Source organism: Podarcis cretensis, assembly GCF_951804945.1.
Source record: "Podarcis cretensis genome assembly, chromosome: 8".
Taxonomy (NCBI): Eukaryota; Metazoa; Chordata; class Lepidosauria; order Squamata; family Lacertidae; genus Podarcis; species Podarcis cretensis.
This window is the reverse complement of record NC_137177.1, coordinates 52,574,637-52,586,817: the sequence shown is the minus strand read 5'-3', so window position 1 is coordinate 52,586,817 and position 12,181 is coordinate 52,574,637. Positions and strand designations below refer to the sequence as shown.

General features: G+C 46.5%; 1 protein-coding gene across 6 annotated transcripts in view; it reads left to right on the top strand.

Annotated features, from left to right (window-relative positions):
* Positions 1-11,864, top strand: part of CBFA2T3 (CBFA2/RUNX1 partner transcriptional co-repressor 3) — a 67,080-nt gene extending 55,216 nt beyond the window's left edge. For 3 of the 6 annotated variants that reach the window (XM_079988812.1, XM_079988809.1, XM_079988814.1), the window contains 6 exons: positions 888-1,138; positions 5,199-5,284; positions 7,875-8,073; positions 10,008-10,076; positions 10,439-10,629; positions 10,907-11,864. In XM_079988812.1, coding sequence (XP_079844938.1) covers positions 888-1,138; positions 5,199-5,284; positions 7,875-8,073; positions 10,008-10,076; positions 10,439-10,629; positions 10,907-11,227 — 1,117 coding nt within the window. In that variant the 3' untranslated portion in view covers positions 11,228-11,864. The remainder of the gene's footprint in view (positions 1-887; positions 1,139-5,198; positions 5,285-7,874; positions 8,074-10,007; positions 10,077-10,438; positions 10,630-10,906) is intronic. The other 3 variants (XM_079988813.1, XM_079988810.1, XM_079988811.1) reach the window with 2 other exon arrangements.
* The last annotated feature ends 317 nt before the right edge of the window (positions 11,865-12,181 follow it).

Genomic DNA, 12,181 nt, shown 5'->3' with positions numbered 1-12,181 from the left:
TGCAGGAAACCACTCTTTTGTGCCTTTGGCTCAGGCTTTGCCAATCTGGTGCCCTCCAGATTACAGCAAGGGTGGGACATTTCCCCCCCCCCAACCCAATGGGAGTCTTGGTCCACAGCATCCTCAACTTTGACTCTGGGGCAAGGAAAGGCAGCATGCTTTTCTCCAAATATTGTGGGACTCCAACTCCCATCAGCCCCAGGCAGCTTGGTCAATGATTGTGGATAATGGGAGTTGTAGTCCCCTAACCACATTAGCACCTAGCTAATGCCCACCTAGCAGTTCGAAAGCATGTCAGAGTGCAAGTAGAAAAATAGGTACCGCTCCGGCGGGAAGGTAAACGGCGCTAAACCACAGAGCCTAGGACTTGCCGATCAGAAGGTCAGCGGTTCGAATCCCCGCGACAGGGTGAGCTCCCGTTGCTCAGTCCCTGCTCCTGCGAACCTAGCAGTTCAAAAGCACATCAAAGTGCAAGTAGAAAAATAGGTACCGCTCCGGCGGGAAGGTAAACGGCATTCCCGTGTGCTGCTCTGGTTCGCCAGAAGCGGCTTAGTCATGCTGGCCACATGACCCGGAAGCTGTACGCCGGCTCCCTTGGCCAATAAAGCGAGATGAGCGCCGCAACCCCATAGTCTGTTATGATTGGACCTAATGGTCAGGGGTCCCTTTACCTTTAACCACATTAGCACAGGGCACCAGGTTGGCTGTTCTTGCTCCAAAGGAAGGTGCTATATCCATAGACCCGGACTGTGCTCCTTTCAAAAAGTGGGCCTGGCTCTTGAGGACTGACTGTTAGTTCTGTCCCTGCTGCTACTATTCTGAACTATTGGTTAAGGATGCTTGGTTCTGTAAAACCCGTTTGACGCTCCACCCTCTTTCCGGGACAGGACCAAAGACAATGGCTTGGACCGTGACCCTCTGCACCCAGAACACCTCACCAAAAGGCCATGCACGATGAGCCCCGCCCAGCGCTACAGTCCCAGCAATGGGATCAGCCACCAGCCCAATGGGCTGCCCCACCCCACGCCTCCCCCTCCCCAGCACTACCGCCTCGAGGACATGGCCATAGCACACCACTACCGGGACGCCTACCGGCACCCTGACCCTCGGGAGCTGAGGGAACGCCACCGGCAAGCTGGTAAGTGGCATGGGGGGTGCTGCCTATTTCTGTTCTGTGCCCATCCCATCCAGTTTTCACAGTAATCTGTGTATTATTATTATTATTATTATTATTATTATTATTATTATTACTATTAATGGTTCAAAAAAATTTTTTTACCAATATCTTTTTTAATTTTTAATTTTACCACAGAAAACGTATTTGCAAACTTATTTTAACTCACAGAATCATAGTATTGTAGAGTTGGATGGGGATCAAAGGGTCATCTAGTCCAACCCCCTGCAGTGCAGGAATCTCAATGACATTACATGACATACAAACAATGCTTAAAAACCTCCAATGAAGGAGAGTCCACTCCTTTACGAAGTAGTCCATTCCACTGCCGAACAGCTCTTACCACCAGAAAGTTGTTCCTAATGTTTAGTTGGAATCTCCTTTCTTGAAATTTGAATCCATTGGTTCAGGTTCTACCCTCCGTAGGAGCAGGAAACAAGGTTACTGCATCTTCCTTCAGACAGCCCTTCAATAGCTGCAGCTGACAAAATTCTTGCAAGAATCTTAGCAGACCATCTCCTAACAATATCTGAGGCTACCCTTCCTGAATCCCAAAATGGTTTTTGACCTTCTAGGGGACAGTGGACATGATTTTCACCTCTCGACAGCTTCAAGAAAAATGCAGAGAGCAAAACCAACCCCTGTACATGGTGTTTATTGACCTGACTAAGGCCTTTGTCACAGTAAATCTTAATGCACTGTGGACTGTCCTTCTTTAAAATTGGCTGCCCAGATAAATTTGTGGACATCCTTCGGCTCCTCCATGATAATATGACAGCAACAATCGCAGATAACAATGGCTCTCAAAGTGAACCATTCACAGTGGGATCAGGTGTTAAACAGGGTTGTGTTATCGTCCTAACTCTATTTATTATTTTCATCACCATGATCCTACACTTTGTTGAAGGGAAACTCCCCACCGGAGTAGAAATCATATATCGGACAGATGGAAAGCTCTTTAATCTGAGTAGGCTGAAAGCAAAGAGTAAGGTTACCATAACTTCTGTCATAGAGCTTCAGTATGCTGATGACAATGTAGTGTGTGCACACTCAGAGGATGACCTCCAAACCATCCTAAATATATTCGCTGAAGCTTACGAAAAACTTGGCCTATTGCTTGACATCCAAAAAACCAAAGTGCTGCACCAACAAGCACAAAACAACCCCTCTGCAGCACCACAGATCCAACTCAATGGTGTAACGTTGGAAAGTGTTGATTGCTTCTGCTACCTGGGCAGTTATCTTTCCACAAGGCCTGACATTGATGCCGAAAACCAGCATCGAAGTGCAGAGTGTTGTTTGAGGACCAAGACTTTCACAGAGAAACCAAAATTCTTGTTTACAAAGCTATTGTACTACCAGCCTTACTGTATGCTTGTGAAACATGGACCACTTATAAACGCCATCTCCAACTCCTTGAAAGGTTCCATCAACGGTGTCTCCAAACAATTTTACACATCACTTGGGAAGACAGGTGAACTAATGCCAGTGTACTGGAAGAAGCAAAGATCACCAGTGTCGAAGCAATGATTCTTCAACCTGAGCTTCATTGGACTGGTCATGTTGTGCGGATGCCTGATTGTCATCTTCCAAAGCAACTATTCTATTCCAAACTTAAAAATGGAAAGCGTATTGCTGGTGGTCAACAAAAGAGGTTTAAGGACTCTCTCAAGGCAAATCTTTAAAAATGTAGTATAAACACTGACAATTGGGAAACAATGGCCTGTGAGTGCTCCAAGTGGGGAACAGCCTTTACCAAAGGTGTCATGGACTTTGAAGACACTTGAACTCAGGATGAAAGGGAGAAACGTGTTAAGAGGAAGGCTCGTTTGGCAAACCCTCACCGTGATCAACTCCCATCCAGAAACCTATGTCCCCACTGTGGAAGTACGTGTGGATCCGGAATTGGCCTCCACAGTCACTTACAGACTCAGTGTTAAGACCATGTTCAAGGAAGACAATCTTACTCGGCTATGAGTGATCGCCAAAGATGGCTATCCTATCATCTCTCAGTCTTCTTTTCTCCAAGCTAAACAGTCAACTCATTTGACTATTCCTAAGACTTTGTTTCCAAACCCTTCATCATCTTGGCCACCCTCCTCTGCACACATTCCAGTTTCTAAATATCCTTCTTAAACTGTGAGGGTCTGACCAAGACAAAACAGAGTGGTACCATTACTTCCCTTGATCTGGACACTTTACTTCTGTTGATGCAGCCTAGAATAGTGTTGGATTTTTTTGCTGCTGCATCACACTGTTGACTCATTTTAAGTTTGTGGTCTACTAAGACCCCCCCCAGATCCTTTTCACATGCACTGCTATCAAGCCAGGTGTCCCCCATCCTATATTTGCACATCTGACTATTCCTGCTTAAGTGTAGAACCTTACATTTGCCCCTGCTGAAATTCATTGTGTTAGTTTTGACCCAGTTCTCTATTCTGTTAAGGTCATCTTGAATCCATCTCAGTGTATGTATTCCTGAATGTACTTTACCATAAAATCCATATTGCTATTTAAAAAAAAATGCATTTGGGGATGTTTTTCAGCTGAGAACTGTATAGCAGCATTTGGAAGGGTGTGAAATCTGAAGGGTAATGATGTTCTGATCTGTGCATTAGTTCAGGAGGTACAAATTGGTTTGCTTAACAACTTGACCAAATGAAATTCTCCTCCATCCTTAGATGAGGCATGGGGCATCTGTCACAGAGTGTCAGCCAGAAAGAGATAGGAGACAAATTTACTGTAGATGCATGTCACTTGAAGCGACGTGTCGCTATCCATTCCTAGCCAGGCTGAGCCCACAGAAGGACTTGGAGGAAGCAGGTCTAGCAAGTGGAAGGACATTAGCATGCTTTGCATTAAAAAGACCCAGGTTCAATACTCAGCATCCCATCCCTGCCTTATGTCTTGAGCTGATAGCCAGAGTGGGCAGTTAGCCAGCATTTCTAATCCAAGTTCAAGAACCACAGAGCAGAGAATGAGGGAGCCAGAGGCCGGTCTTTCAGTACCCTTGGCCAATCACAGGATGGAGACAACCCCTTTGGGGATTAACACCCTCATGTTCCCCAATGCTTGCTCCTGAAGAAGTGGTCGAAATACCAGGTGCCAACCAGAGGACTCTGCTTTTAAGGCTCTGGATGCCTGAGAAAAGAGGAGGAGCCTAGATGGGGCACTTGGACCCAGGAGCTGCTGTGTCCCCATGGATAAGGATGGGGGGGGGGATTTGATTCAGTTTGCATTTAAAGGCAAGTCTACCCAATCTGCACTTTCTAAAACAGAATGCAGACCAAAATGTAGCTGAATTTTGCAGTGCAGTTCTCCAGCTGAGCAACGTGTGCAAAAATGCATGTGCTGGGGTAAAGTCTGCATATAAATGCACACATTAGTGGAAATAACCTTTTCCTTTGCAAAAAAAATGTGTATATTAGGCAAAACAGCATTCAGAAATGTATATTCTGAACTAGGATAAATTTACACAAGCAAGCTGGTAAGTTTTCATGATAACTTTTTTCTTTTTTCTTTTTATTAATTTACAATATCAAGCACCAATAAACAAACAAAAAGAAAACACATGATAAACAAAATCAAAAGAAAAACACATCAAAAACATAGCAGGTAAAGAAAAAGAAAAAAGAGAAGACCACATTGCAAAGTAAAAGACTAAACAACACAACAATGATTGACTTCCCTTCATCTCGGTTTTGGACTATGTTACAAAATGTTTTCTTACTGCAGTTTCACTTTCTTAATCTTTTTACGTCACAGGATGATAACTTTAATATATTGCAAACTGAAGTGCAGAGAGCTGAACTTAGATCTGCGAAAGTGAGAAACAGAGAAAAACTGAATTGGCATATTGACCCATCCCTACCTGTGTGTGCCCTATATGTGTGGGTGTGTTGCGGGCGTGTCATGTGGGGTTGCCAGGCTCACCCCTCTGCAACTGCTCTCAAGGGCCTGATGCCAAAAGTTTGCGGTGCCACCTACCTTCCTGATTGGTGATATTTTCCTCTTCTCCCTTAAGCTGTGCACAGTTCCCGGCAAGAGGAAGTCATCGACCACAGGCTAACGGACAGAGAGTGGGCCGAGGAGTGGAAGCACCTCAACAATGTATGTACCAAATCCCACCGCATGGCTTGCGGTGGCTGGGATGGAATCTGGGTGTAGGGCAGAGGCTGTAGCGCAGATCTTTGTATATAAACGTATTGATTGTCAAGACCTACGCCCTTGCTTTCCGATCAAACAATCCCTAGGGAGGCTGGCAACAGATTAGGATAACACCGGGATGAAACGCACCAAACAATTAACTGGACAGAAATTGGCAGCAGAGCTGCGTCACGTGATAAAGCGGCATAATTATATCCCTAGGACAGCTTGAGCAAATAAAACAGTTTTGCCCGCTGAACCCCTAGGGGAGGGAAGTGGCTGTGCTCCAGAAGGATGCTGCATTGGCACAGGGGCCACAGAGATAAAGACCCTTCCCTTGGTATTGGCCAGCATCCAGTCGCTTATGCACTTTGGACTTTTTCATTGCTAGCTTTTGCCAGGGTGGCAGGCAAGCAATATGTCCCTGTGCCTTGGAGAAGATTTGCTGGCCATCTGACAAAAAGAACCCATTAGCTTTGCTCTTCCGGGTACCATCCACCGGCTGGAAAACCAGGTGACAGGGAAGACACACCTGCCTACAGTGGAGGTGTGTAGTTATTAGAGCAGCGGTTCCCAGACGTTCTCAGGCCACCATCCCCTCTGTTTCACAAACTCACCCCTGGGGCCCCCAACCCCACCCTATAAAAAGCATTATTCAGAATAGCAGTTTCCACGACCCGCTAAGGAGGATAATAACACAATAAAATTCAAAAAAGTTACAATTAATTGCACATTTATTCAAAATCCAATTAAAACTATTCAGTTTTATTAATTCAGCAAAACTGCTGAACTTGATCCAGTGATACCAGCTTTTCAGAGTCTTAAAGTAGTTTATTATTGTTATTTATTAATATTGTCATAATTCTTATTATGACTTTATATTGGATCGGATTGTTACTATTAATGTTTGATGTTTTATTATGTTTTTATATGTGTTGGAAGCTGCCCAATGTAGCTGGGGCAACCCAACCAGATGGGCATGGTATAAATATATTATTATTATTATTATTATTATTATTATTATTATTATTATTAATTTATTTATACCCCACCTTTTCCCCTGATGGGACTCAAGGCAGTTTGCAGATTAAAAACAAGAACCACTAAAAACACAGGGGGGAATCATTAAAAAACAATTAAACATTCAAAGAATTAAAACTATATGCACATATACAAACTATTAAAATCATACAGATAATTACAAAGAAAACAGCACAGCACCAGTCCTTTCATATTTACACCTCCAACACCCCCCTGCCACCCACTTTATTTTTAGTACCCCCTAAGTAATCCCACCACCCACTTGGGAAACCACTGGGTTAGTGTGTTGGATTAGGACCTGGGAGACCAGGGTTCAAATCTCCACCGGGTCATGAAACTCACTGGGTGACCTTGGGCCGGTCTCCTTCTCTGAGCCTAATCTACCTTACTTCCCCAATGTTTTGGGCTACAACTTCCATCATGGGGCTGATGGGAGTTGTAGTCCAAAACATCTGGATTGTGCCAGGTTGCCCAACACTGTCCAGGACAATTCTCTCTTGTCACACATGCACACACTCACACCCATGTATGTACGTTTAGTTTCTTAAGTCCCATATTTCTGCATGTATTGCACTCTTAAATTCTGGCAGCTGATCATTTACTTTTAATAATTTCTATTCGGTGTTTTATTTCTCCGGGAGGAGTGGGGGCAGAACAAACACCAAAATAAGCCTTCCTACATCAATAAAGAAACTGTTAGCAAATGCAACATATAAAGCAGATGAGGCGAAAATACAGTAATAGACAATAAAAATAGCACACAAATGAACAAACGGCAGCAGCCTAACATAAACTTTCAAGGAGGAAACAGCAGGAGCAACTCAACTTGGCCACCATATTTAAAATAGGATCAAAGTGGTCTTTCAAAAGAAAAATGAATTTATTTTTTTTAAGCTATCTGGAAAAGGAGGTGGGGGAGATGGAGGTGAATGTGACTCAAACGCACCATATATGCAAAGCAGATGGCTGAGAACTATAGTTTTCAGGCAAGCCAGTGTGGTGTAGTGGTTAAGAGCGGTAGATTCGTAATCTGGTGAACAGGGTTTGCGTCTCTGCTCCTCCACATGCAGCTGCTGGGTGACCTTGTCTAGTCACACTTCTCTGAAGTCTCTCAGCCTCACTCACCTCACAGAGTGTTCATTGTGGGGAAGGGAAAGGAGAATGTTAGCCGCTTTGAGACTCCTTCGGGTAGTGATAAAGCGGGATATCAAGTCCAAACTCTTCTTCCTCTTCATGGCGCTAGGAACTGTAGCTTTTTGGGCAAGGAAACTATGGTTCCCAGGGTTCTTTGGGTGGAGCCATGACTCTGAAAGTGGTGTGAATGTGGTTTAAATGCATGCTGCGGATGCGGTTTTAGTTCTCGTCATCCTCACAGCAACCCTGTAAAGTAGGCCACCACGGCCTGTGGGGAAATGGAGGTTGATGGTGCCTGGGCAGAGCCAGCAGGTCAGGGCTATGGAGGGTGCCCCCATCCCAGGCTACCCAAGATCTTATGTTGTGGCCTTCCACCCAGCAGCTGCTGAATTGCATCATGGACATGGTGGAGAAGACCCGCCGCTCGCTCACCGTGCTTCGCCGCTGCCAGGAAGCCGACCGCGAGGAGCTGAACCACTGGATCCGTCGCTACAGCGACGCCGAGGACATGAAGAAGGGGCCCAGCCCTGCCACGCGACCTCACAATAGCACTGCCAACACCGAGGCGTCCCCTCTAGGTACCCATCCGAGGGATAGGATGGGCTCCTAAGCATTCGGCCTGGTTTGTTTTTTGCTGGGCAACTACAATGGTACCTCGGGTTAAGAACTTAATTCGTTCTGGAGGTCTGTTTTTAACCTGAAACTGTTCTTAACCTGAAACACCACTTTAGCTAATGGGGCATCCTGCTGCTTCTGCACCGCAGCTGCACAACTTCTGTTCTCATCCTGAAGCAAAGTTCTTAACCTGAGGTATTATTTCTGGGTTAGCGGAGTCTGTAACCTGAAGCGTATTTAACCTGATGCGTATGTAACCCGAGGTACCACTGTATTGAATGAGCATTTCCCGTTATTTGTTGGTAGGGAGGCTAGATGACGTGGCCTCAAAGCGAGACTCATCCCACGCTTCCCGGTGCCTTTCCCACCTGTTGCAAAAAGTCCAGTCTCTGAGGGAAGTGGGTTTCTTCTGCAGGAGCTGCAAATCAGCTTTAATTGTGCAGATTGAATATGCAGGGATGTGATTGAATCCCACCTTCCAAACAGCGACAGGCTGGAAGTGCCCCAAGTCAAGGGGAAGTGCAGCTGCTTGGCATGCAGAAGGTCCCAGGTTCAATCCTTGGCAGCCTCTCCTGGTAGGTCTGGAAGCAATTCCTGCCTGCAACCCTAAATAGCTGCTGCCAGTTGTGTCAGCAACACTAAGCTATTTGGAGCAAGGACCTGACTTGCTATAAAACAGCTTCCTATGTCCATCTCTGCCCATCTTGTCCAGTGCTGCCTGGCTCAGACTGGCAGTGGCCCTCCAGGATCTCGGGGTTTTTTTAAAAAAAAGTTCACATCACTTGCTACCTGATGCCTTTAAGCTGGAGGTGACATAGATGTGAACGCGGGACCTTCTGCATGCCAAACAGGTCTCTGCCCCTGAGCTAGTTTCCTTCAGCTTCCAATCAACCTCTCCAACATCTGTCACGACTGCTTCACAAACAGAGAACCTATGGAGAAAGAAAGGATGGAGAGAAGCTTTTTTCCCCCTGTCACAGTACAGGAATCTGGGGATCACCCAATGAAAGGAACGAGGAGGTTACAGGTGGACCAAAGGAAGTACTGCTTCACAAGTAACTTGTGGAACTCACTGCCACCAGGGCTGGTGATGGTGGCCACTGCCTTAAATGGCTTTAAAAGAGGGTTGGGCAAATTCATGGAAGTCAATGTCTATTAGTCATGATGCCTGCATGGAATCTCCACATTCAGAGGCAGTTTGCCTATGGATATATTTCTTTAGATGATAGGCATTGAAAGAAATCAGGGAGGGCTGTTGCCTTCCCTCCCCACCACTGGGCTTCCTGGACATATATGGCTGGCCACCATGGGATGAAGGAGTAGCTGGGTCCTCATTTGGTCTCTTCCAGCAAGACTCCTCTAACATTCTCAGTCTTGCTTCCTAGACTAATCCCTGCCATCCCTCTTCCTCACTGTATGGCATTTTGTGCCACTGACTTTGCACAGGGGCAGAGGGCCCCCCTGCCATTAAACTAGCTTCCATCCACCATTAGCTTTGGGGGCAGATAGCCCTGTACCAAACAGCTGGACGCACAGTCATAACTTAAGCATGCCCCATCCCCCTGCTAGACAGGTGTAACAGATAGACAGGGCCACCTGTCTGTCAGTCACCTGGCATTTTGCACAGTGCTGTGCTCTGAGCTTTGCAAGCCCCAATGATCAGCTGCTTCTTAGTGCTTGCAAATCACAGTGCAATAGGGCTTGGGGGGGGGAATTGGCCCACTTGTGTCTTTACCTGTTTGTTCCACATATGATGCCATACATGGCATCAGGGGTCGAGAAGGTAAGTGTAGAGGCCAGAGGTTCTCCCACGGCTTTCGTGTTTTGTTTTGCTTTTAAATCAGGTTGAATGTTTAGCATTTCTTAACAGCATTTTCTCCATCTGTCTTTCTCCCAGATGCTCACCGCGAGTTTGTATCCAGGCCCCTGTCTGGCTACATGCCGGAGGAAATCTGGAGGAAAGCTGGTGAGTTTTTTGGGAAATGAGGAAATAGTTTAAGAACAAAACTAACTCCTGCACTACATAGCTGGAGGCAGAAATCATCGAATCCATCAGTTCCTAGATCCCTACTGTGATCCTGGTCATTTCCCCTAGTATTTACACAATCTTGGAAGTTAAATGCAAAGACACATTCAGTTACAGACCCCTCAGGATGGCCAAGTGTCCTAATTTGCAGAGGACGGCCGTCTGTTTGAAGGCCTGTCCAGTCTGAGTCCCATTTAAACCTAAGGAAGAGCGGCGAGTTCCTGGGCTGCAGATTGAGTGTGCCGCCCCTTGCTTAGCGCCCCCTACATGACTCCCGCCTTGCCCTGTGCTCTTCCTTTCAGAAGAAGCTGTGAACGAGGTGAAGCGGCAGGCCATGTCCGAGCTTCAGAAGGCCGTGTCCGACGCGGAGAGGAAAGCCCACGAGCTGATCACGACGGAGCGAGCCAAGATGGAACGAGCCCTGGCAGAAGCCAAGCGCCAGGCCTCCGAGGATGCGCTGACCGTCATTAACCAGCAGGAGGACTCCAGTGAGGTAGTGACACCCTCTCCCAACGTGGATATTGGCACCAGAGTAGTGGGCTGGAAACAGTGAGGACGGTCCTTTTTTCTTCCCCCCCTAACTTTCCGTTCCTTAAATGTATGACGTTGAGCTCCATCTGGACCTGAGCCAAAGCCCAGTGCGAATGCAGCCAGAGGGAGAGACTGCCCGTGCGCTCGGTGGCCCCGGTGAAGAGAGTATAGAGAGCCCCTTAGCCCCGCGCTTGTCTTTCGGTCCGCGCTGATCTGTGTGCTTTCGCCTTCTCCTGCAGAGCTGTTGGAACTGCGGGCGCAAGGCAAGCGAGACCTGCAGCGGATGCAACACGGCGCGCTACTGCGGCTCCTTCTGTCAGCACAAAGATTGGGAGAAGCATCACCACGTGTGTGGGCAGACTCTCCAAGGCCTCCCAGCCTCTGCCGGGGCAGCCTCTTCGGGGCTGGGCGTAGCGTCGGCTCAGCCAGACGTGGTGGCTGTGAGTACCTCCATCACCAGCGTAGCCGTGGCGGGCAGCCCCAGCGATTCCGGCTCGGCCGCCGCCTCGCGTTCCGGCACGCCGGCCACGCCGGCTCCTCTGGACACGGCGTCCCGCTAAGGCGGGCAGAAGGGGAAAGGGAACCGGGGAGCCGACCAACAACTGTCACTGCTGCTACCACTTCTCTCCAAATGAAAACAAAAACAAAAAAAACTGCATTCAATGCAAACCCTCAGCTACCTGACACGTATTTGACCTCCAAAACGACCTCTATCTCTCACACGAAATCCTCACGAATCCTCAAACCTGGGCTTTAAGTGGAGTTAAGGCAAATACCAACCTTCTCCGTTCACTCGTCAGTTTTTGGGTTTTTTTGCTTTTAATTCTTCTTCTTACAGATATGATTTGGGGAAATTTATTATTATGATTATTACTTTATATTTTTTATTTTATTTTTTGAATGAGGAATTTGTCTGCAAGCGTCGTGCATCTTGACTTGGAAGGGGGCGGGCGGGAGAAGGGAACTGAAAAGGTGCTTCTGCCCATCCTTCTGCTGGAGATGTGTTCGAGGAAATGAAGGAACTGGGAAAAAAACAAAAACAAAACCACCCCTTCCCTGAAAAGGAGAAGAGGGAGAAGGTGGGGAAATGGAAAAAAGAGAAAAGAAAAGAGAAAGGATTTCAGTTACAAAAAGCAAGATTTTTTTTTCTTTTTTGTAAAAAAAATAAAAATAAATAAACAATAAAAAATCATCAAACTCTTTGGCTTTAAGTAAAACAGAAAAGAAAAGATAAAATCCAAAAAGAACCCAACAAAAACCAAGTGAAGGAAGCTTACCTGTAAACTACCTTGCTAGCTAGCCAAGAAGATACCAGATTCACCTCTGCTCCAAAGGAAATCCAAAAACAGAAAAAAAAAATCCAAACTTTTTTTCCACTGCCAAAGTTTCTTTCTTTTTCTTTTTCGTTTTCGGTTGGTTGGTTTCTTCTTCTTTTCCCTCTTTCTCCTCGTTTTTTGGGGGGCTTCTTATTTATTTTTGCGGGTTTTTTGCGAACCGAGGAGTCATGCGCATCA